The 23,093-nt window shown below is 33.8% G+C and overlaps 1 protein-coding gene and 1 long non-coding RNA gene across 2 annotated transcripts; both read right to left on the bottom strand.

The window, feature by feature from the left end:
* Positions 1-566: 566 nt before the first annotated feature.
* LOC114735026 (cysteine-rich repeat secretory protein 38-like) lies at positions 567-917 on the bottom strand. Its single transcript, XM_028922680.1, has one exon. It carries the CDS (start codon positions 915-917, stop codon positions 567-569), a length of 351 nt encoding a protein of 116 aa, XP_028778513.1.
* A 324-nt stretch (positions 918-1,241) lies between these two features.
* Positions 1,242-17,884, bottom strand: LOC114735025 (uncharacterized). The gene is made up of 3 exons (XR_003739235.1): positions 17,873-17,884; positions 16,273-16,281; positions 1,242-1,325 (listed from the first exon to the last, which is right to left on the bottom strand). It is a non-coding gene; the product is annotated as an uncharacterized LOC114735025 (long non-coding RNA).
* Between the last annotated feature and the right edge of the window lie 5,209 nt (positions 17,885-23,093).

Consider the following 23,093-nt stretch of genomic DNA (forward strand, 5'->3'; position numbering starts at 1 on the left):
ATTTATTAAAAAAATGGTTTAATTTTTAATTTTTTAATATTTTTTTAAGATTAATACTCTAAATGGTTCGGTTTGTTTTCATCTTAAAGTATTAAATCTTTAAAAAATTATAAAAAAATTAAAAATTAAATTTTTTTTTACAAATAAGATATCAAAATGTCATTTATTTTATGTAAAATCTAATGGTAAAAAGAAACTAAAATTTTTTTTAAAAAAAAACCCCAAAAGCAACGGGTAGCTGCGAGGCGGCTAACAAAACGCAGCTCACGCCTCAACTCAACTAAGTAGCCTGCAATAACAACTTACGATATAGAAAACAATGACAACAGTTGCATGCTGCTCATTTAATTGATTAGATTATCTACATCGTACTCTCCCGTCTTAAATATAGGATAACTTGTACTACAAAATGGTTCATATATTTAGGATAGGGGATTGATAAATGATTTTTTTTTTTTTTGAGTTAACTGTTAAGTGATTTTTCATATAAATATCTACACACCTTGTTTGGGTACGGAATCAAGAACTGCCGGAGGGGATGGTGGCAACGGCGGTGATGTGAAAGATTATGAAGCAGCAGGATCGAAGAAGCTGTAGGTTTCATATCTAATGTTGCAGCTGGGTCTTACCACTCTTCTACCTTTCATTCCATCGCACCATTTCGGGATTTCAGAGATTGCCCCATTCAAGCAATTATTGCAATCCTTGCTCGACAAGTCCGGCGTGCATTGTGCAGGACCGTATATCGTTTGATTGCTCGGTCCCGTCGCGTTCGCCGCTGCAAACTTCCGAACAGAGTCGTCGGAAGCAGCTTTCTCTCTCAAGAACTTCATCAGCTCTGTCACCACAAGCTTGAACTGGTCCTTCTGCAACGCGTCCTGTGTGTTCCACAGATAGAAATATGGCTGTGTTTGCATGACGCCGAATATGGTTCGGTTGGAGTATCAGAGAAAGCAGTTATCGTACCACCCGATTGCTTCTCTGACGTTAGGGGCACAAACTTGGAGAAGAACAACTCTTGAATCTGTGAGACAACTGCGACAATCTTGTACCTTAACATCTCCTCGGCATAGGCCGATAACATTGACTTTGTCAGAGTTTTGGCCGGAGGACAAGTTGTAGAGGCCATAGTCGATTTTTGTGTCGGAAGAGATGTTAAATAAAAGGGATTTTAGGTTGGTTTTGAAGGTACTCTTGGTGGTCTCATCGTCGACGGTGCTGTTACCGCAGTAGAATTCAAGAAGTTTTGCTGGGCATTGGTGCCGTGATGAGATATTAGGGTTAGGTTGAGGATCAGAAAGAAGAAGAAGAGAAGAGAAATCAGCCTTGGAGAAAGCATAGCTATTGCAAATGTACGTATTTTTCTGGATGGAGTGTTTTGAGATTTTGACTCTTCCCACTAGTTTGAGACTTTGTGTTGGGCTTCTATATATATAGTCCTTATTGTAGGGGTCCTTCTGATGAAAGAAATTCTCAATACTTTTTATAAGCTAAGACATAGTTTTAATGTGTATGATTGATTGATGTGTGTAAATTAGTATAGTAAGCATAGAAGGAGTGTATATACGTGGGTGTGTGTGTGATACCTTGACTATTATCCCAATTAAGCATTTTGTGCCTTCATTTTGTGATTATACTTCATTATTTTAACCAAATCACGAGAATAAAGAAACTCGATTAAAATATTTACCAGTAATAATTATGTATTCTTTAACGATTAACCCTAATATTTACTTAGATATTAAAAAAAACAAATATGTTTTTATATAAAGAACCAAAAAAAGGTAAACGTTTTGAATCCTTAATCTTAATGTGTGTGTGTATTCTATTATTACGTTCTTCTCATTTAAGCCAATAACCTTAATCTACTTTCAAAGTGGTGAACTTTTTTCTGCAAATGATTTTTTTTTTTTTTTGGTTTCCGGGGGTTGGTTCAAAGTCCAGCTGCTTTGGTATGAATTTGAGATATGGTAACCTGACTATTTGGTGGGATTTAGCATTTAATTAGTTAGTATTTCCTCCGGTTTTATATATAAGTTTCACTTTTGAAGAGAAGTTTGGTCTAAAATATAAAATTTATTTTTGAGCTTATTTAAGCATTTATTATTTTTTTCTATTTTGCCCTTAGTTGACTGTATTTAATACTCTCTCTGTTATTAATAATACCTCATATATTCTCTTTTTTTATCTTTTATTTATTTCTTTTTCTCATTTACTCTCTTAATAAATAAGGGTAAATTTGAAAAAAATACATTTCTAACCTATTTATTATTTTTAATTAATTTTAACTGCTAATTTGTTAAAAAATTCAATTATTTGAAGCTTATATATAGGATCCAAGAGAATATAATATATGATGTATTTAATGCTCTTTTTGTGAAACAATTATTAAAATCACACAATTTAAAATGTTAGTTAAATTTAATTTAAGCAATAAATGTATAAGATAGTCTCATTATACCTTTATTTGTAAATAAAGTACATGAGAGATAATAAATTAAAATTTATTGCAGAGAGATAATTGATGATATAAGTGACATACATTTAATGTGAAGAAAACAAATTAAAAATTTCAGGCAAAAAGAATTTGTTTTTATATTTAGAAATATCTTTATGAGAAAGATTGTTTCTCATAAAAATGGAGGAAGGGAGTAATGTTTTACTTTACTGTTGAGTGGTTGAAAAAATCCATTATCTTGATTGAAAAAAAAAGGTTTAATTTAGGCATATTTATATTTATAATTTTCATACAAAGGAGTGTATGATGGAGAAAATATATATAAAAAAAGGTTTAATTTAGACATATTTTATTTAGACATATTTATATATATAATTTTCACACCAATTTGACTAGTTCTCTACCGGTTCAACTCCCTCCCGGTTTAGCATCCAAACCGAACCCGTCCACTGACCGGTTCATTGGTTTATTGGTTGAACTAGTCGGTCCAAACTGGTTTTTTGTTCACTGCTATAAATAACATGACGTAATGATGGCTCAACTGTTGGCCGACGTAAAAGATTGTTCTCATATTTTTTGTCGCTTATAAAGGTTATGTTTAATCATTGTTTTTCTTAAATAGCTGAATTGCATATTAGTAAGATCTAATTTACATACAAATTTTTATATTTTATTTTAATTTATAACAAGTTATACTATTCATAAATCACAGATTATTCATTTAGCATAATATGTGGCACGGCGAAAAATATCAGGGCTTCATCACCATTTCAAGCTGTTTCCATTTATATAACAGAAAAAATGTATTGTTTATAGTGAAAAGGAGAGCAAAGCCACGGGAAACAGCTAGTGTGCATAATTAATTAGCTCACATGACAGATAATTAATACTGGTATTCAAATAAAACCAAATCTTGAAGAGAAGAATAAAACATACTTAAGATTTATATATTACCTTCGGTCTTAATTATAAGATATCATTTATAAACTATAAATGAGATTTTATAATTAGGATCAGAGATTATATAGTTCATAATGTTAATACCTAAAATGTTAAGAATAATTTGGTCAAATATTCCAAAAATTTATTGATATTAATGCTAATGCTGCTATCCTTTTTCTTATTATCAGTGCCTATTTTTCTAATAAGATAAGAGTACTGTTTTTATTCTAAGGTAATAATTAAATCAGAACACACTTATCCCATTTGAAGTAAAATTATAACTTTAATAGATATGGTAAATGTTGGTTTAAATATTATAACAGTACTCTTACCTTTGGCCAACGAAAAAACTCCTATCAATTTCTTTTTAAATATCAATTGCCAGCCATAAGAGGTATAGATTGTGCGAGCTAATTTCAGCCAAAAGTACCATGTGAAATAAGGATTGGAACCCTTTAGTTGAGCTTTCTCATTTAAGTCTCAATTAACGGATATTAACTATTAGATGCCCTCTAATAGTGTTGAGATAAAGATCTTTATTTAATTTTTTTAAAATAAATTTGTAATTCCCTCCAAAGTTATCAAATTCATGAGTTTAAATACACTTATGATAAATATGTGAACTCAAATTATAAACTTGAATCATAAACTTGTAAAAATTTACTTTTATTGAAAATTAGTATTAAAAATATATAGTTAAATAATTAAAATATAAAAATAACAAAAATATTATTTAAATATATTTTAAATCCAAATAATTGAAATTAAATTTATTATCGTTCTTAATATGCCATATTTAACAAATTTTTTTTTTACAAATTCATATATACAAAATCATTGAACATAACCAAATTAAAAAATTAACACGAATTTAAGTGTAAGGTGACACAATTTTATAAATAACTCTTCTCATGCATTAAGTTCAAATCCTCATACAATTTGTTCATGGTAAGTGAATAGGGATGAGCAAAACAGTTGGAAGAATTTTGGGTCTTAATTCATGTCTTAAACGATGTGTGAAGCCATCCAGTGTAGTAACTTCCTAGAACTTGTTTCTATCTTTAATTCAAGGCTACATTAGCACTTGGAATTGTGAATACGATAAGGGCATTTCATTCAAAATCCTTTTGACCAAACAACAGCCATTTACACTAATCCGTTGCTTAACCCCTTGAGCTTTTCACTGCTCGTTAAAAATTTCAGCATGATTGATGAACATTGCATATTTTGGATACTGTGAGAATATGAGTTGCTGACATGATGGTTCAGTTCTGTGATGGTATATGTGTTGATAGAAGTTAAAAATCTATTATAGAAAGCTTGATATAATCCTACTTGTCTGACCGTACAATCACTGCTGCAGTGATGAAAAAAAATTTTAGAAGAAAAGATACAAAAATAATAAATGAAGAGATACCAATGAAGACAGAAGAAAAGAAAAAAATATATGAAAAAAAAGGAAAGAGAAATAAATAAGCAGCTGAATTGACAAGGTTGAGGAAATATATTCGTTCATGATTATGATTATGTCAACTTGCTGATATAATTCATATTTGGATTCATGTGTGAACATATCTTGAATTTTGAACAGAAAATTTTCTCGTGTGCTAAGCAATTTAGTAAAATGCATATGTTCATTGACCATTGACATTCATTTTCCATTCCAACATTTGGCCTTTCCAACATTACAACCTTAACAAGCCCCTTTGATTCACAAAACCTTGTAGCCAGTGAATGATGGAGATGTAGGATGGCTATAAGCCTATGGTGAAGCCTAAACTAGATTGTCCTGAGAGAAATTACCTTGATCTTTGAGAAACATTATCTTTCTATTTGCTTGCCGTGTCTAAATTGCTTGATTGTGATTTGATCTTTTGCCATGCGGTTGTTCTTTATTGATGGCATTTAAAGGGAATGGTTGATGAATACAAGTATCTCACTCTTGAGCATGATTTAGCACTCTTTATTGATAATGTGCTTGAGACTTTGCTTTATTCCATCATTCTGTCCCAAGAATGCCAAAACTTAAGTGTGGGGGAATTTGATAAATCATGTTTTTCATATGCTTAGAATGTATATTGTAGGCTATTTTAAGGAATAGATTGACCATTAATTGCATAAATAAATAAATAAAATGTTGATACACTTGAGTAAAAGAATTAAGCAATTGTGATAGTTTAATAGTTTTTATGAAATTCCACAATTGGATATTACTTCTGGCTTATTGTTCTGAATTCAAGGGCAGAATGGTAAAAATAAAGTGGCAGAAACAGATTTCCAGTGAGGAATGAAAGGGGAGTCTAGAGGAAAAGCAATTCCATCACTAATAGAAACTGATTTTTATCACCAATGGAAAAGAGTTCCAATCGAAAATACTTACACTCAATTTCGGAAATTTCAATTGGGAAGCGGGAAAACTCAAAAAAGTTAAAAATTCATTCCAAGCCAGCAAAGAGCCAACAGAAAAAAAAAATAGTTATAGCAACTTGGAACCCAAAAACAAGATTAATAACTGCAGAGGAAGAGGAAGTGGGGGAGAACTGAACGATTTCATTTTCTGGCTACCTGATTGCTTGGATAGGCTCATACACTTGAGATACTCCTTTGTTCACTGGTTCTTATTCATCTCTGTCTTCTCAGAATGCCTGCATAGTTATTGCCAAATCTGATATTTTCATGGCAGAGCTACAGTCTGAGTTTAAGAGAGGAAAAGTCACCGTCATGTGTAGCTAATTCTGTAGATTCTTCCAAGAGCAATGCCAAATTTGAGCTATTGGATTGTAGAGGGAGTTTACATTCATCTATCTTCTTCAATTGCTTTATTAGTTGTAGAGTAATTAGAATAGAGTTCAGTTGTACTCTATTCAGATATCGAATTGAATGCTATATAGCCGAATGTTGTAGAGAATTTGGTAATTCATTCTTGAGTTAGAAATTAATTAGATTCTTGTTTCAATTTAGTGATTTGAACTTTGTGGTTTGATTAATTGAGTCATTCGAATGGAAGTTCTGTTTGATTAAGAATGATTAGTTATCTGCACATTCAATGGTACTTAGCTCCGAATTAGATAATGCGATGAAGATGAAGCAAAACTCTTAGGAGAATTAATACTCTGATTGCTTTTTTTCCCCTTAAGTTCCAAGGCATTATTTACATATTCATTCATTGCCATTTTGCTACTGCATCTGAAATCAATAAAGAATCTTTTCCATTAATCTGAAGCGTTGGTCTGTCCCTATACTGTTTACAAGTAAATTGTGATTATTTTGCTTAGAAATTCAGAGAGTTATTAGACCCAGTGATTCGACACCTAGGTTGCATCATTGTACTGCATACCTCCTCTCTATTGTTTTTTATTGCCTATATGACTAAGGGTAAATCAAATGGCGTTGTTGTCAGCCTTTTAACTCCTGGAGATTCATTCTCTGCATTGTTCTTCTGCTTTGTTCTGATTTTCCGTTGATAGTTCCAATCTATGGTGATTATCTTGTTTCCATCTGAATAATATACTCTTGTATGAGCCATGACTTTACAGAATTTTATCCCTTGGATATAGAAATTAATAGAACTTTAAGAAATCTAAAAAAAGCCAAACAGCTTCAGGCAACCAATGCTCTACCAGAAACATAACCTATTCCTCTTACACCTTCATCTACTGATTCAGTCAACTCTAACCCAACGCATATATTTGATACAGAATCTTCCTTAGGGCATTTCCTTGATCATCATTTCATCATGAGTCCACATGTTGATCCTAATCATCCTAAGCCTAATGATCCTAATAATGTCAATCATGCTCAAGAACAGGAAGCTGAAAACAAGCCTAAACATTTAAATGCTAATCCTGAAGCCAAAAATAGAAGTATTAGGGAGTGAAATAATTCTGCAGTTGATTATGAGCCATATGGTCTATGGAATAATGCTGTGATTTTGAAATTAAGAGTTCTTTATTGAATGCAATTCCTAAATTCTATGGTTATGTAGGGGATGATCCACATCAATACTTGCAAGACTTGTATATGGCATGCTCTTCTTTCAAGCACCCACAGTGTCAATTCAAGAAGTTCTGAAAAAGGCATTTCATTTTTCAGTTCTGGGTGATGCTAAGGAATGGTTAAGGTCTCTTCCTCAACACTATGCTATGCTCACATGGTCCTAATTACAGAAGCTATTTTTGTAAAGATATTTTCCAGCCTCTAGAACAACAACATTAAAGAAGGAAATTTATAGTGCCAGACAGAACAAAGGAGAATCTCTATATGACTACTGGTCTAGATTTGTGGGAATGTTAACTCGTTGCCCTCATCACCAAATACCAAAACAATGGTTAGTCCAATATTTTTATAAGGGCATGCTTCCTCAAATGAAAGCCACAACAGATGCTGCTATCAATGGCTTGATTTTGGATCTAACACCTATAGCCGGATGGGATCTTCTTGAAAAAAATGGCCAGAAACAATTAGTAATTTAGTTCAAGAGACATTTATAATATGGGAGAAGTGAGCCATAGACCTCCCTTTGATTCTGTATTACAGCGTTTGGTAGCACAAATGGGGAGTTTGAAAACTAAAATTTCTACTCTTCATCATACTTCCTCTCGACCAGTAGCACCTTGTAACCAAATCGTAGCTCCCTCTTATGATTTTTATGGATCTTCGATATATCTCCCTATTGTTTGTCCTTCCAAATTTGAAGAGGTCAATGCCTTCTACCAAAACAAGCCTAACCAGTACCAAAAAAGGGACCCTTTTTCACCCACAGACAATGAAGGATGGAGGGACCATCCACCATCCTAATTTATGACGGGGGTGGTGAGAACAGGAACTTTAATAGTAAGTTCTCATTAACAATGCAGGACCATCACAGTTTCAGAACACAAATCAGAATCTGGTTGAGTCATCTAAAGTGCTCATACCTATTTAGGACAACTCCAGTAGAAATGAGGATACTAATCCACTCCTAAAGGGATTGATGACTTAGTTAAACAATCAAATGGTTGTAGATAAGCACTCTTTGCTGAATCAAATGAAAGAAGATAAAAATTTCTGCACCTCTTCGTTGAATTCAGTACTGTAGAAAATGGACAATGATAAAGCAACCATAAATCCTCAACTCACTTCTATTTGCAAGGATCTGGAGGAAGTTAAGATGAAGAATTCTTTTAGTCTCTAGAATTTCATGTCATTTCAATACTTTTTCTTTAGGTTTTATGCACTCTTAGATGTATTTGTTCATATTTTGGCATTTATCCTTGTTATTTTTGAGCTTATAAAGTTTGTCACTTTTGAACAGTTATTTTGGTCTAAGAATTAAAGTTTCAAACCAGTTAGAAGTACTTTGGAAGGAATTAAAGATCAAGGTTTCTTAAGAATTACATTATGGTGATAAAAAAAAGAACAAATAGAGGCCAAATCATAGGTAGAACTCCTTATTTGAGCTAAAAGTACAAAAATTTTCTAGAGGCAAAATGAGTTGCGGTGCACTCTGACTTGGCTGCAGCTCAACTAAAATAGAGGAAAACTTGGCCACAGTGCAGTCACTAACAGCAAAATGCACAGTTCAACTAAGCTAAAAAAATTCTAGGTTCTAAGCCCCAAAACTCGACTTTGGCTGCCATTCTTCAATTTTGGGTGGTTCTTGGGAGTCTTTGGCTGTGTTAGGGCTTGCTTCTTCAAGAAGATTGAGCTTTGAAGAGATTTGGGTTCCTTTCCTTGGTTTTTTCTCTCCGTCTTGCTTTCTCTACTCTTATTTCATGTTTGTGCTGATATAAATATATGTTCATATGGATTTTCTAAGTATGTGTGGCTAAATACTTTGATTCTAGGATTATTTTGAACTCTTGTATGGATTAAGTACTCATTTTCCCTTTATATTTGTGATTAATTATATGATTGTGTTGATTTTACTCTATGCTTAAAGCTTCTTGTTGATTGGCCACCAATGAGGTTGTTCAGTTCACTTGCTTGATGCTTGAGAGGGCTAGGTTCAGTGTAGAACTTGGGCTTAATAGTGTGAGAACTTGAAAATCACGAGTTGGATGGATGGTTTTGTTAATGAGATAGAGATTTACTCGTTAACCTCACATAATTACATAAGGTTTGCAATTAAAATTGGGGCTTAATTAATTAATTAATTAATAGATTAAGGAATTAATTGAGCTAAACACCTATTTGGAGACTTGAGAAAGCACTTATAGGTAATTTAGTATCCTTGGCTAACATAATCTATAATTAAGAAGCAATTATAATGGGGATTTAATTGAGTACTTTTGAAATATAAGAGGAATAAATAATCCTAGGTCCCTTTGAATCATTGGAATTGAAGAATCACTTTTTGTTTTTATTAATGTTTAATTTTATAAATAGTTGCTTTTACTCTTGATTTTTGTATTGCTCAAATTATGCGAAAGTGTGATAATCGATACTTGACCGGGTTTTGAAACCAAATCCTTGTGGGAACGATACTGTACTTATCACTTTGTTACTTGTGGCAACCAGTACACTTGCGGTGCGAACAAATTCCAACCTTTGTTCTTATGTTACAACTGTCTAATAGCATGAGTAATCCACATAGAACTTTGACCCTTTTTTTGGGGAAAAAAATATCAATGAAAGTCTTCTTTGGGTCCTTCTAACCAATAAAATTTTTGAACAGAAAATTTTCATCAATTTTTTTATTAGTTGTCACTGCAATATTTTGTACAATAATCTTGCTTTAAGTGGCGTACTCAAGATTTCCAGACGCATTTTAAAACCATTTACAACTAATTTATCTCCTAATAACCCAAAGCTTTAAAAAGCTAGGTGTATATTTATGAGTAGTATAACAAATTTCTCAAGTCCCTTGGTCCCTATATATGCTTGAAAATGATGATCTAGTGAGGAAATTGCTTTGTAAAAGTAAGTTCATTTCTTGATTCTTCAACAGATTGATCTCGAGTTGATGATGATGGAATAATCTTAATACTTGGCATGCTTGTCTAATTATAAAAGAATGGTTCTGAAGGAACTGGGATGCCATATAAAAAGGTTTGGCTCTGTTTTACTATTTTCCTCTTGTCTACTACTGGGCACTTAGTCACACATATGGAGCACAATTCTCTTTAGACTAGTGTTGTTTTGTGGTAGTGAATGTTTTCTATTCCTCCCTCATGATTAATCCTTTCCTTTTGTGGCACACTAAGGACAATGTCTGTTTTAAGTGTGGGGGAGTATGGCTATAATCTTTGAAAATTTTAAGAGTATTCCTGCTTCCTGCCTTGCTTAGCAATTTGACTCTTGGAGTGAATCTGATTTGAGTTGTTAGTCTTTATCAGGATATTGGTTAATATTGCATTCGCACTAAATCAAACTTGTTTGAATTCCAAAACCTAAGTGGCTAGATCTTTTTCAAATTCTAGTACAAACAGATTTGATTCAAAATTTCTATCAAGTAGTCAGGGATTCTATCAACTTCAATCTACTATAGAATTGGTTAAATCTTTGCTGTAGCAACTTGACTTTGTAGTGGATTGGAATTTTGCCTACTTGTTCATTTAGAATCCCTTGCATTAGCCTCTGTTTCTGCAATATCCATGTGGAAAGCCATTCTGTCTTAGTTTTCTACCATGGAATTTAGTTGAGTTTTGAACACATCTCTTTAAATAGTGTTAAAACTTGTTTAAGCGTGAATTCCTTGCTTAATCGATCTATTTCCAGAAATTGTGCATCATAAATAACTCTTCTCATGCATTAAGTTCAAATCCTCATGCAATTTGTTCATGGTAAGTGAATAGGGATGAGAATTTTGGGCCTTAATTCATGTCTTAAATCATGTGTGAAGCCATCCAGTGTAGTAACTTCCTAGAACTTGTTTCTATCCTTAATTCAAGACTACCTTAGCACTTGGGATTGTGAATATGATAAGGGCATTTCATTCAAAACCCTTTTGATCAAACAGCAGCCATTTACACTAATTTGTTGCTTAACCCCTTCAGCTTTTAACTATTCATTAAAAATTTTAGCATGATTGATGAGCATTGCATATTTTGGATACTGTGAGAATATGAGTCGCTGACATGATGATTCAGTTAAAAATCTATTATAGAAAGCTTGATATAATCCTACTTGCCTAACCATATAATCACTGCTATAGCGATAAAAAAATTTTGTAGGCAAAAAACAAAAATAATAAACAAAGAGGTACTAGTAAAGACAGAAGAAAAGAAAAAAATATATGAAAAAAAAAGACAGAGAAATAAATAAGCAGCTGAATTGGCAAGGTTAAGGAAATATATTTGTTAATGATTATGATTATGTCAAATTGCTGATATAATTCATATTTGGATTCATGTGTGAACATATCTTGAATTTTGAACAGAAAATTTTCTCGTGTGCTAAGCAATTTAGTAAAATGCATATGTTCATTGACCATTGACATTCATTTTCCATTCCAACATTTGGCCTTTCCAACATTACAACCTTAACAAGCCCCTTTGATTCACAAAACCTTGTAGCAAGTGAATGATGGAGATGTAGGATGGTTACAAGCCTATGGTGAAGCCTAAACTAGATGGTCCTAAGAGAAATTACCTTGATCTTGAGAGTGAGGAAAACACTTTACCTTGAGAGAAACCTTATCTTTCTATTTGCTTGCCGTGACTAAATTGCATGATTGTGATTTGATCTTTTGACATGTGGTTGTTCTTTATTGATGGCATTTAAAGGGAATGGTTGATGAATACAAGTATCTCATTCTTGAGCATGATTTAGCACTCTTCATTGATAATGTGCTTGAGACTTTGCTTTATTCCATCATTCTGTCCTAGGAGTGCCAAAACTTAAGTGTAGGGAAATTTGATAAATCATGTTTTCCATATGCTTAGAATGTATATTATAGGCTATTTTAAGGAATAGATTGATCATTAATTGCATAAATAAATAAATAAAATGTTGATGCACTTGAGTAAAAGAATCAAGCAATTGTGATATTTTCAAGGTTTGAAAACCCGGACCAGACCGGCCGGAAACTGACAAACCAGACACTTGCTGATCCGGTTCATTGTTTGAACCAGGACTGTTCTAAACCAACGTAAAACCAGTTAAACTGGTATAAACTTGCTATGACCCAGATAATCTGTTGGGTTGAGTAGGTAACTCGAGTCACTTTTAATTGCCTAAAAAGATGTGAGGACTCTGAAAATAAAGCAAGTTCCCAGGTAAAAAAGAAAGAAATGAGAAGAAGAAGAGAAAAAAATATAGTAGATGATGGAAACAAGAAATGAAGCATGTGCAGCCAACGTTTGAGAGAGCCAGTAGAGGTAAGAGGCGTCATCGACGGTGACAGCGGTGCTGGAGGCGAGGAAAGTTAGTTGTTGGGGCCAATATCTAGGTGAGAATGACTGGGAGAGATAAGGATGAAGGAGTTTGCAAATCGCAGGAACTTGGGGGAGAAGAGGGAGGTAATAATTGATAGAGGTGAAGGTAATAGATATCATTTGGCAAGATTCAACTTTCAAGTGTGCTGGAGGGAGATTTCAAAGATCTGACCTTCTTTTTCTCTGGAAGAGTGTGCTTAAAGGAAGAAGAAAAGAAGGACATTGAGAATCTCTAGAAAAAAAAATAGCATTAATTTTATAGTAGCCTATAACACTAGACTTACAGTACCACTTCGTCCTTTCTTTTCATTTTTAAAAATTTGGATATGACTTCCTTTATAGATATAATCATACATATGACACATTCATTCTTCCATTGCTTTATCACTTTATATTGATTATATATAAAAATATATACGATTAAAAGAAGAAGAGGGAGGTCTAGAAAAAGAAGAGAGGACAAGGAACATGAAAGTTCCATTTTTTATGATAACATATACCTTATATGTGTTTTTTTAACATGATATTGTAAATATCATATTTATTAAAATATTTTTTATAATCAAATATAAATATTTTTATAGATTTTATTTATATTATATTTTTTAATTAATTCTGGTTTGACTCCGGTTCAACTCCTATCTGATCCACTAATCCTTGACCCACTATATTGACCAATTTAACAACCAGTCCGATTTTTAATACCTTGGATATTTTAATAGTTTTTATTAAATTCCACAATTGGATATTACTTCTGGCTTATTGTTCTGAATTCAAGGGCAGAATGGTAAAAATAAAGCAGTAGAAACACATTTCCAGTGAGGAAGGAAAGGGGAGTCCAGAGGAAAAGCAATTCCATCACTGATGGAAACTGATTTCTATCGCAATGGAAAAGAGTTCCCACCAAAAATACTTACATTCAGTTTCGGAAATTTCAATCGGGAAGTGGGAAAATTAAAAATAGTTAAAAATTCATTCCAAGCTAGTGAAGAACCAACAAAAAGAAATTAGTTATAGCAACTTGGAACCCAAAAACAAGATTAATAACAGCAGAGGAAGAGGAAGTGGGGGAGAACTGAAAAATTTCATTTTCTGGCTACCTGATTGCTCGGATTGGCTCATACACTTGAGATACTCCTTTATTCACTGGTTCTTATTCATCTCTGTCTTCTCAAAATGCCTGCTCGATCACTAGTTGTTACTATCAAATCTGATATTTTCATGGCAGAGCTATAGTCTGAGTTTGACAGAGGAGAAGTAGCCGTCATGTGTAGCTAATTCTGTAGATTCTTCCAAGAGCAACGCCGAATCTAAGCTATTGGATCATAGGGGGAGTTTACGTTCATCTATCTTCTTCAATTGCTTTATTAGTTGTAGAGTAATTAGAATAGAGTTCAGTGGTACTCTATTCAGATATCGAATTGGATGCTGTGTAACCGAATGTTGTAGAGAATTTGGTAATTCATTCTTGAGTTAGAAATTAATCAGATTCTTGTTTCAATTTAGTGATTTGAACTTTGTGGTTTGATTAATTGAGTCATTTGAATGGAAGTTCTGTTTGATTAAGAAAGATCAGTTATCTGCACATTCATTCATTGCCATTTTGCTACTCCATTTGAAAATCAATAAAGAATCTTTTCCATTAATCTGAAGCGTTTGTCTGTCCCTACACTGTTTACAAGTAAATTGTGATAATTTTGCTTAGAAATTCAGAGAGTTATTAGACCAAGTGATTCGACACCTAGGCTGCATCATTATAGTGCATATCTCTTCTCTATTGTTTTTTATTGCCTATATGACTAAGGGTAAATCAAGATGCAACAAGTGCAACAAAAATGGGTGGTTTATGATTATTGCCATGACTTTAATTTAGACGTTATGCTCATGGTCTTCCCTGGAATGCCGCAAAGCCAATCTAATACCTCAGTAGACGCACACATTATTGCAAACTATTTGTTAATTGTTACTTGAGTAGTGTATGTTTTGTTGTTTAATTTGACATAAAAAAAGTATTTTAATCCCTTACTTTTATACGTATTTTTTTAGTTTTTTTAATCATAATACCATTAGTAAAAACCACTAGCATCAAAATTTTAAATATTGAGAAAATAATTTCAAATACTAACATGTTAAATTTAATCATAATAATAATGAATGTACCAAAAAATATTATTTAAAATTAGTTGTGTTAAAGTCAAATGACTATAAAAGTATACTTTTTAAAAAATTTAAAGGATTAAATTAAAATTTTATATAAATCTAGAGAACCAAAAGTGCACTTTTTGCCGTATTTTATACATTTTCCAAACAGATAACGAACATACATTTTTTAAATATTGAGATCCACATATATACAAGCGTATTGGGATCCATTTTTGAAACTGTTTCTTACTAAATTATTCCTGACGGATCGTAGCCTTGCAACTTGCACATTATAAAAGATGATGCCGTTGACACGTAAGGATATAGCGGTGGTATATGGTGTTTTTGGGAAGAGTGTATTGACTTCCAAGTTTCCATCCGAACCGATCAGCTTGTGCATGGTATAGTACTTAGGGGACACACTGATGAATTCTCCATTACGGTGGTGTATGGTAAGCCTCTGTTTGGGTATCATCAGAAGCTCTGGGATTCTCTTCGAATGATTGGGCCAAGCATCAGGATGCCTTGTGTGTGATAGGGGACTTCAATGCTACCATACGAGCTAGTGAACACTTTTCTAAGGCTGTTAAAAGAGTTATGGTGGACCCTTTCTTTCGCAGATGGGTTATGGACTATAAGTTTGAGGATCTTGACTTTTATGGTCCCTCATTCACTTGGAATAACAAAAGTTGCTTTAGCTGTATTGATAGAGGGGTGGTGAATAAAGCATAGTTGGACAAGTGTTAAGATGCTAAAGTCTTTCATCTGCCCAAATACAAATCGGATCAAAGTCCGATGTTATTGAAGGCATATGATACGGACAAGAAAACGCGATGGCAAGAAAGGCCCTTTTTCTTTTTGACGCCTTCGGTGACTCATGAGAGCTTTCATGACTTCGTTAAGATCTCTTGGGATAACAGTTTGAGTTGGGACTCCACGGTAGAGGCCTTTACAGACCGTGTTGTTCTTTGGAGCAAAGAGGTCTTTGGGCACATTGGATACCCAAAAAAAAAAAAAACATTTGCACAGGAAGTTATAACATTTGGAACGAGGTCTGAGTTTAAAACCGGGTCGTGTTTCCCTTTTACAGGAGAGAGAAGAGGTTTGGAGGAATCTGGAGGCTTTATTGTTGTAGGAAGAGCTCATGTGGCTACAAAAATCAAGGTGCAACTGATACTCTCTCAGTGATAAAAATGCAAAGCATTTTTACTGCATAGCTAACAGTAGGAGGAAAAGAAACAGGATTGAAGCTCTTAAGCTTGAAGATGGAGTGGTCGTATGACTATGAAGAGATTATGAAGTCAGCAACTCAATTCTTTAAAAACTTATATAAAACTAAGGGGGATCAGAATGTGAAGGTCGTTTTCGACACACACTTTTACACTTGATTTAGACTCGCTTAGTAGACTAAATAAACAGGTTTCTTTAGAGGAAATTAGCAGAACATTGTTTGATATGGGGCCTCTAAAAGCATTGGGTCCAGACGGTCTTAACCCACTCTTTTATCAGAGTCAATGGGAGACGGTGGGTCAGTCAATGGTACAAATGGTTGCTTCAATTATGGAGATGCCGGAGACTATTACCTCAATAAATAAGATTGATATTGTTGTTATCCCCAAGATGGAGACTCCCAAGACATTTAGGGAGTTTCGTCCAATTAGCCTCTGTAATGTGATCTAGGAGGTTATTACTAAAGTTATTACTAATAGACTTAAAGAAATTATGCCAAAGATTATCTCTCCTACTTAATGTAGTTTTGTTGCCGGCCGGCAAAGTGTAGGTAATATTATTTTGGTTCAAAAAATCATACACTCTATCACTTGCAAACAAGACAAGAAATGTTTTATGGCTCTTAAAATTGATCTTGAAAAAGCTTACGATCATCTATGGTGGAAATTTCTTTTAGAATGCCTAAAAGAGTTGTCATTACCACCATGGATGGTTAATGTCATTAGAGAATGCATATCTTTGGTGTCCATGCAATTAGTTTGGAACGGGGAAAAAGCTTGCTCGTTAATCATCACACGTTGTTTGACAAGATGACCCACTATCTCCATATCTATTTGTCATTGCAAAAGGGAAATTAGCTCATATGATCCAATATGAAGTTGCTCATGAAGTTTGGCTTCCCTTCAAATTAAAGAACGATAGAGTAGCAATATCTCATTTATTCTTTGCAGATGATTTAATTTTGTTTGCCAAAGTTAGTATAGAGCAAGCGGGGTTGTGAAGGTATGCCACAATGATTTTTCCATGGTGTCAAGTGAGAGGGTTAATGCCGCAAAATCTCTAACCTTCTTTTTGTCTAATGTTAACCACACCTGGCAAAAAGAGATCATTGTATTTCTGGGCTTCACCCTTACAAGTGACTTGGGAAAGTACATTGGTGTTCCGTTACACCATAAGAGGGTCTCAAGAGGCACTTATCATCACATTCTGGACAAAATGGATAGCAGATTGTCTAATTGGAAGGCCTTTTCATTGTCTCTTACTGCACGGAATACACTCGTGTCTTTTGTTGTATCGGCCATTCCGTCGTATGCCATGCAAACCACTCCCCTACCACGTACGATGTTCAAGGATATCGACAAGAGATGCAAAGCTTTTCTGTGGGGCAGTAATAATCAGGAGAGGAAGCCTCACCTTGTTGCATGGGAGGGCATGTGTAAACACAAAGATGAGGGCGGCCTCGGAATTCAAATGGCTACGAAGCAAAATAATGCTTTTATGATGTTGGGATGGGGCATGATTAGAAGAATAGATTCTCTCTTGTAAAACCGTATTTAGAAACTTGCCATACTTAATAAAATATAGGAATTCAACACCATTACCATGGTAATAAAAAAAAAGGTCACAAACTTTATTTCAAAATTTCCTTACTTATTATCATATAACCATAATATAAAAGAATAAGACAAACAGTTAGCAGTACAACATATCATAGTTATAAAAGGATTATACTTACCCATGATACATAGCCATGCTAGGAAAGGATTATAGCCCTAACATGGTTATAAAAAGCCTTTCATATACTTGATTGACACAGTTTGTCACAAATAATCTAACAAAATTAAGTTTAACTCATTTCAAAGACACCCTCATAAATGTATAATCATAAATGTTTCAGCATTGAGAATAAAAAAGAGATGCATAATGATATCCTAGGTGGCAAATAACTAGTGACTAAACATAACCAGAGTTTAGGATGCGATCACCAATGAAGGTCAGCTCACACCTCTAGTTCCTTCCCCACCGTGACTCCTCTGTTGCGCTTACCTAAAAATTGTAGATGTAACGGAATGAGACTACCGTCTCAATAACAAAAACTCCTAGCTACCTCACCTACCAGCACCCGTAAGAAGTGCCAAGTGGGACTAACAATTAAGGTAATCATTAAATATATCATTATCACATAACAAATACCAGATATCATAAACATACAAGCTAAAGGAAAATATCAACATATGTGCTTGCTTTACTCATCAATCATTATCATTATTCATTCGATTCCTGCCTTATATCCTCCTTATACCTACCAACTTGAACCCATGGGCTAAGTCTTAATCATGTGACTAATGACTTTCACGAGCTTCCCACATGTGTGATGCAAACCGGCCAAAGTCGACAGAATACACACGGGCCATGGGTTCCTCCAGAAAAGGGGGATTTTGCCCCAATGGGTCTACTGCCCAATATCCTAACGGGGATACTGCCCTAGGGGGATACTGCCTCGGATACTCATGGAGTGTCGCGAATGAGCAGATACTGCCCTCTCTAATAGGCCAACCATAGTGCACGCTATGGAGGCAAACCATGTAGTAATATATGTATATCAAGCTCCATCGCTATACCTCTCCCCAAATGTTAAACTAATTAATCATAGTCATTACAGTTCTCAATTCTCATCAGATATCTCAAGAACATATATCTTAAGAGATTCAAAACATGCACCAACCATATAAGATACTTAATATCATACCATACAATATTATTCTTAGATAATCAAGGGCATAAACATATCATTCTAGAAGCTTATATTAACATATAAAACACAATCAAATAAAATAGCAGCTTGGATAATTCGTCTTGATGAACAAATAACCTTTCGCCACAACAAACTACACATTAGATCCCAAGTCTACAATTTCATCTGAAAATCACTCATCAGGCTCCTATCTAGTCCTAAAGTTGTAGCAATTGATTTATTTTTCACAAAGCACTCCCATAAAGCAACTTCCAAATATCTATAAAGTTTTCTCATAGTTTCAAAACAGTTTTCCTATTCCATATTATTCAAACCTATCCTAAAGGGTTCAATTTAATTAAAAACTCCTCTTAGAGGAACCAGTAGAAGAAAACAAGTAAGAATTCACGTTACCTGATATCCAACAAGTGCTTACAAGTTAAAGATTAAGACCCCAAACTTGGGGTCGTTCATATCTACAAACAAAAAATATACATTACTACCATATCTTATCAATAAGCTACGTATTAAATTTTAACCCATAGCTCCCTCTTTAAGGTTTCCAAATTGTTACTCAAAATTCTAGCTTGTAAAATTTTTCTAAGATTTGGAGTAAGAACACAGATACTATGCTTCAGATTCAATTCTTAAATTTCTTTACTTATATTATCTTTAAATTTCTGAATTATATCATTATAATTGATTCATAACCCAAGTAGAAAATTCTCAATTTATAGTCTATGTTCTATTTTTGAAAAACTTAGAGAAACATATTTAATACGAGTTAAATGATTCTCACTACAGAAGTTTAGTTATTAATCTAACCGTTAAAATTAACATATTAGATATCTTGAGTCTATTCTCCAAATTTTGGCTCAATCTAACAGTGAACAATTTTAATAATAATATTTTACTACTCAAGGTTCTATCTATAATATATGGGGGAAAAAAAGAGTTTAATGCATATCTAATAAATCGTACCTCAGAAATTGAATCATTAATCCAACCATTGAAATTGACGAGTTAGATGTCTCGGACTGGCAGACCAAATTTCAGCCTGATCTAACAGTTTACAAACTTACACACAGTTTGTGTGAAAATATTTAACTTATTCTTAATTCTTCCCTACTACCACCTATTTATAGGCTCATAGAGTCCCATCTTCATATTGTTTAGTCGATGTGGGACTTCTTAACCTTTTTGTTTTATTTATTAATTCATATATAAATAGTTATATATATGCATACATATGATCATAAATATTTTAATTGTTTATATATATTTAACCACTATTATGTCAATAAATATTTACTCACATATTTACTCAAGTCTTAGAGATTAAAAATTAGGATGTTACTTCTCTGGGTTAAGTTCTTGCAAGAAAAGAGCAGCGAGGATGTCGTCCCTAAGATTGAAAAGACTAGAAGTGAATCACAAGCTTGGAAAAGGATCAGAAATAATTGGGAGAACATTCTAAAGGGTTTGGCTTGGAACATAGACGATGGCTCGTAGGTTAAGTTTTGGAGTGACAGGTGGCTTACCAATCATGAACCGCTGTCTTTAAAGACTTTGGTATATGATATGTTTACACCGTCGTGGGGCTGGTGCTGGGACCATTTCAAAGATCGTTTTCCTGTGTCTATCTTCAGAGAGGTGGATAAAGTCAGAATAGGCAGTGAAGGTCCTTCTCTTTATATGCCCAAATGGAGTTAGTCCAACAACGGAGAATTCACTCTTTGGACAGCGTACAACAGTCAAAATGACGAGGCAGATCACTCCTAATCTGGATTATGGTGCAAGGTTTGGAAACTTAAGGTACCACAACGATGTGAGACATTCCTATGGCTTTCTATTAGAGGATGCCTCTTGACTAACTCAGTTCGATGCTTAAGAGGTTTCACATTAGATGAAAGATGCTCCTTCCGCGAGAATGGCAGTGAAACAACTCTTCATGCATTGCGTTTATGCCCCCAAGCGCGTGAGAAATGGAAGGGAATCATCCCTATCTCTTTTCATCGAGATTTCTTTGACTTCATCAACGTCACTTCTTGGGTTAAGTGGAATATTTCTCAAACTATGAACCAAGATGGAGTTAGAAGGGGGATATACTTTGCTGTTGCTTGTCGAAATATTTGGTTAGCTAGAAACAAAAAGGTCTTTGAGAATGCTATGGAGGTAACAAGTTGTTTTAAAGCAAAGGCCGTGGCTTGCTTAGCTTGGACTAACCTGGAAATGAAGTCCCTACAAGGTTTATGTGAGCCTAACCCAAAGTGGCACCCACTGGTGGAGAATTGTATTAAGATTAAGGTGGATGGAGCCTATAGTGCTGCTATGACTAAAGCGGCTTGTGAAGGGATATGTCGTGATCATACGGGGAAACTATTGCGGGGCTTCATGGTTCATTTAGAGTCTTGTAGCGGTATCTCCACTCAGAGCTTTGACTCTTTTTTTGGGGAAAAAAATATCAATGAAAGTCTTCTTTGGGTCCTTCTAACCAATAAAATTTTTTAACAGAAAATTTTCATCAATTTTTTTATTAGTTGTCACTGCAATATTTTGTACAATAATCTTGCTTTAAGTGGCGTACTCAAGATTTCCACACGCATTTTGAAACCATTTACAACTAATTTATCTCCTAATAGCACAAAGCTTTAAAAAGCTAGGTGTGTATTTATGAGTAGTATAACAAATTTCTCAAGTCCCTTGGCCCCTATGTATGCTTGAAAATGATGAGCTGGTGAGGAAATTGCTCTGTAAAAGTAAGTTCATTTCTTGATTCTTCAACAGATTGATCTCGAGATGATGACGATGGAATAATCTTAATACTTGGCATGCTTGTCTAATTATAAAAGAATGGTTCTGAAGGAACTGGGATGGTACAGGAGGAGCTACTTAGCAACATAACAATGGAAGCCATTGATGGCCTCTGAGCTGCTTTTTCTTGAAGACACAGTTAACATATTTGGATGCATCTCATCATTACACTTCTTGAAGAGCCTTCTTCTTCAATCAATAATGTTGGATCTGCAATATTTGACAATATTCCTTTACTCCAACTTTTCCAAGCCTGTAAGAATACTTTGTTTAGTTGAAGAACCGAAAAAACAATGAAGAATGATTTTTCAAAGCTGATTCAAGTATTGATAGAGGGAAATACTTACAGCAGTTCCTATATGCTCTATGTTCTCCCCATTGTGGAATTCACCATTCTTTTGACCACTTATAATTTCTAAAACCAATACTCCGAAACTAAAAACATCTGACTTCATTGAAAAGATTCCATGTTTTACATATTCTGGTGCCATGTATCCACTACATATGCATATCAAAAGATGATTAGTATTTAAGCTTAATTAATCTAATAGTAGCTCTAGCAATAGTATATAATCTTATAAACTTACAAAGTCCCAACAATATGTACTTGTGTTGCTTTGAGTTTGATCGATTGCAAACAACCTTGCCATACCAAAATCTGAGATCTTAGCATTCATGTCTTCATCTAAAAGTATATTGTTTGGCTTCAAATCACGGTGAATGATCCATACTCAAGAATCATGATGGAGATAAAGAAGACCTCGAGAAATGCCTTCTATAATTTTGACACGCTTTTGCCAATTTAAACATGCCCTCTTGATTGGATCTGCATTAAGTCATGGACAACACATTCCATGATTTAAAGTAATAATCTATTTAAGTTTAACCTGATACTAATATTTTAGAAATTTAACCTCTCCAAATATATATCGTTTATCATGATCTAGAAATTAAAACAAAGGAAGACATGGAAGATTAACATTAGCTAACATACCAAAAATGAAGTAATCAAGGCTTTTGTTAGGAAGGAACTCATAAACAAGAAGCCTTTCTTCTTTCTTGAGAAAAAAACCAACTAACTTGACTAAATTCCGATGTTGTGGCTTGGCCATTAGCAACACTTCATTCTTAAACTCCACATCACCTTGGCCAGAATTCCTGCTCAAGCTTTTTACAGCAATCTCTTGTCCATTATACAACCTACCCTGGAATTATATATTAAAAGAAAAAAGCACACACACAAAACTAGACCATTGAGTTTGAGCAACGCAATACATGGAGGAACCTAACTTTATTGTTATTTCTTATAAAACATTTTAATCATATACTCCTTTAGTTCTAAATATAAAACCCATTTTATAGTACAATTTATACTATAAAATAGGTCTTATATTTAAGATCGAAATGGTATCTTCAA

This window comes from Neltuma alba, unplaced genomic scaffold, assembly GCF_004799145.2.
Source record: "Neltuma alba isolate B1F8T4 unplaced genomic scaffold, ASM479914v2 tig00013171_pilon, whole genome shotgun sequence".
NCBI lineage: Eukaryota > Viridiplantae > Streptophyta > Magnoliopsida > Fabales > Fabaceae > Neltuma > Neltuma alba.

Excerpts from the sequence above, each read along its gene's own strand:
- LOC114735026 (XM_028922680.1), bottom strand. The coding sequence starts at position 917 with ATGCAAACACAGCCATATTTCTATCTGTGGAACACACAGGACGCGTTG.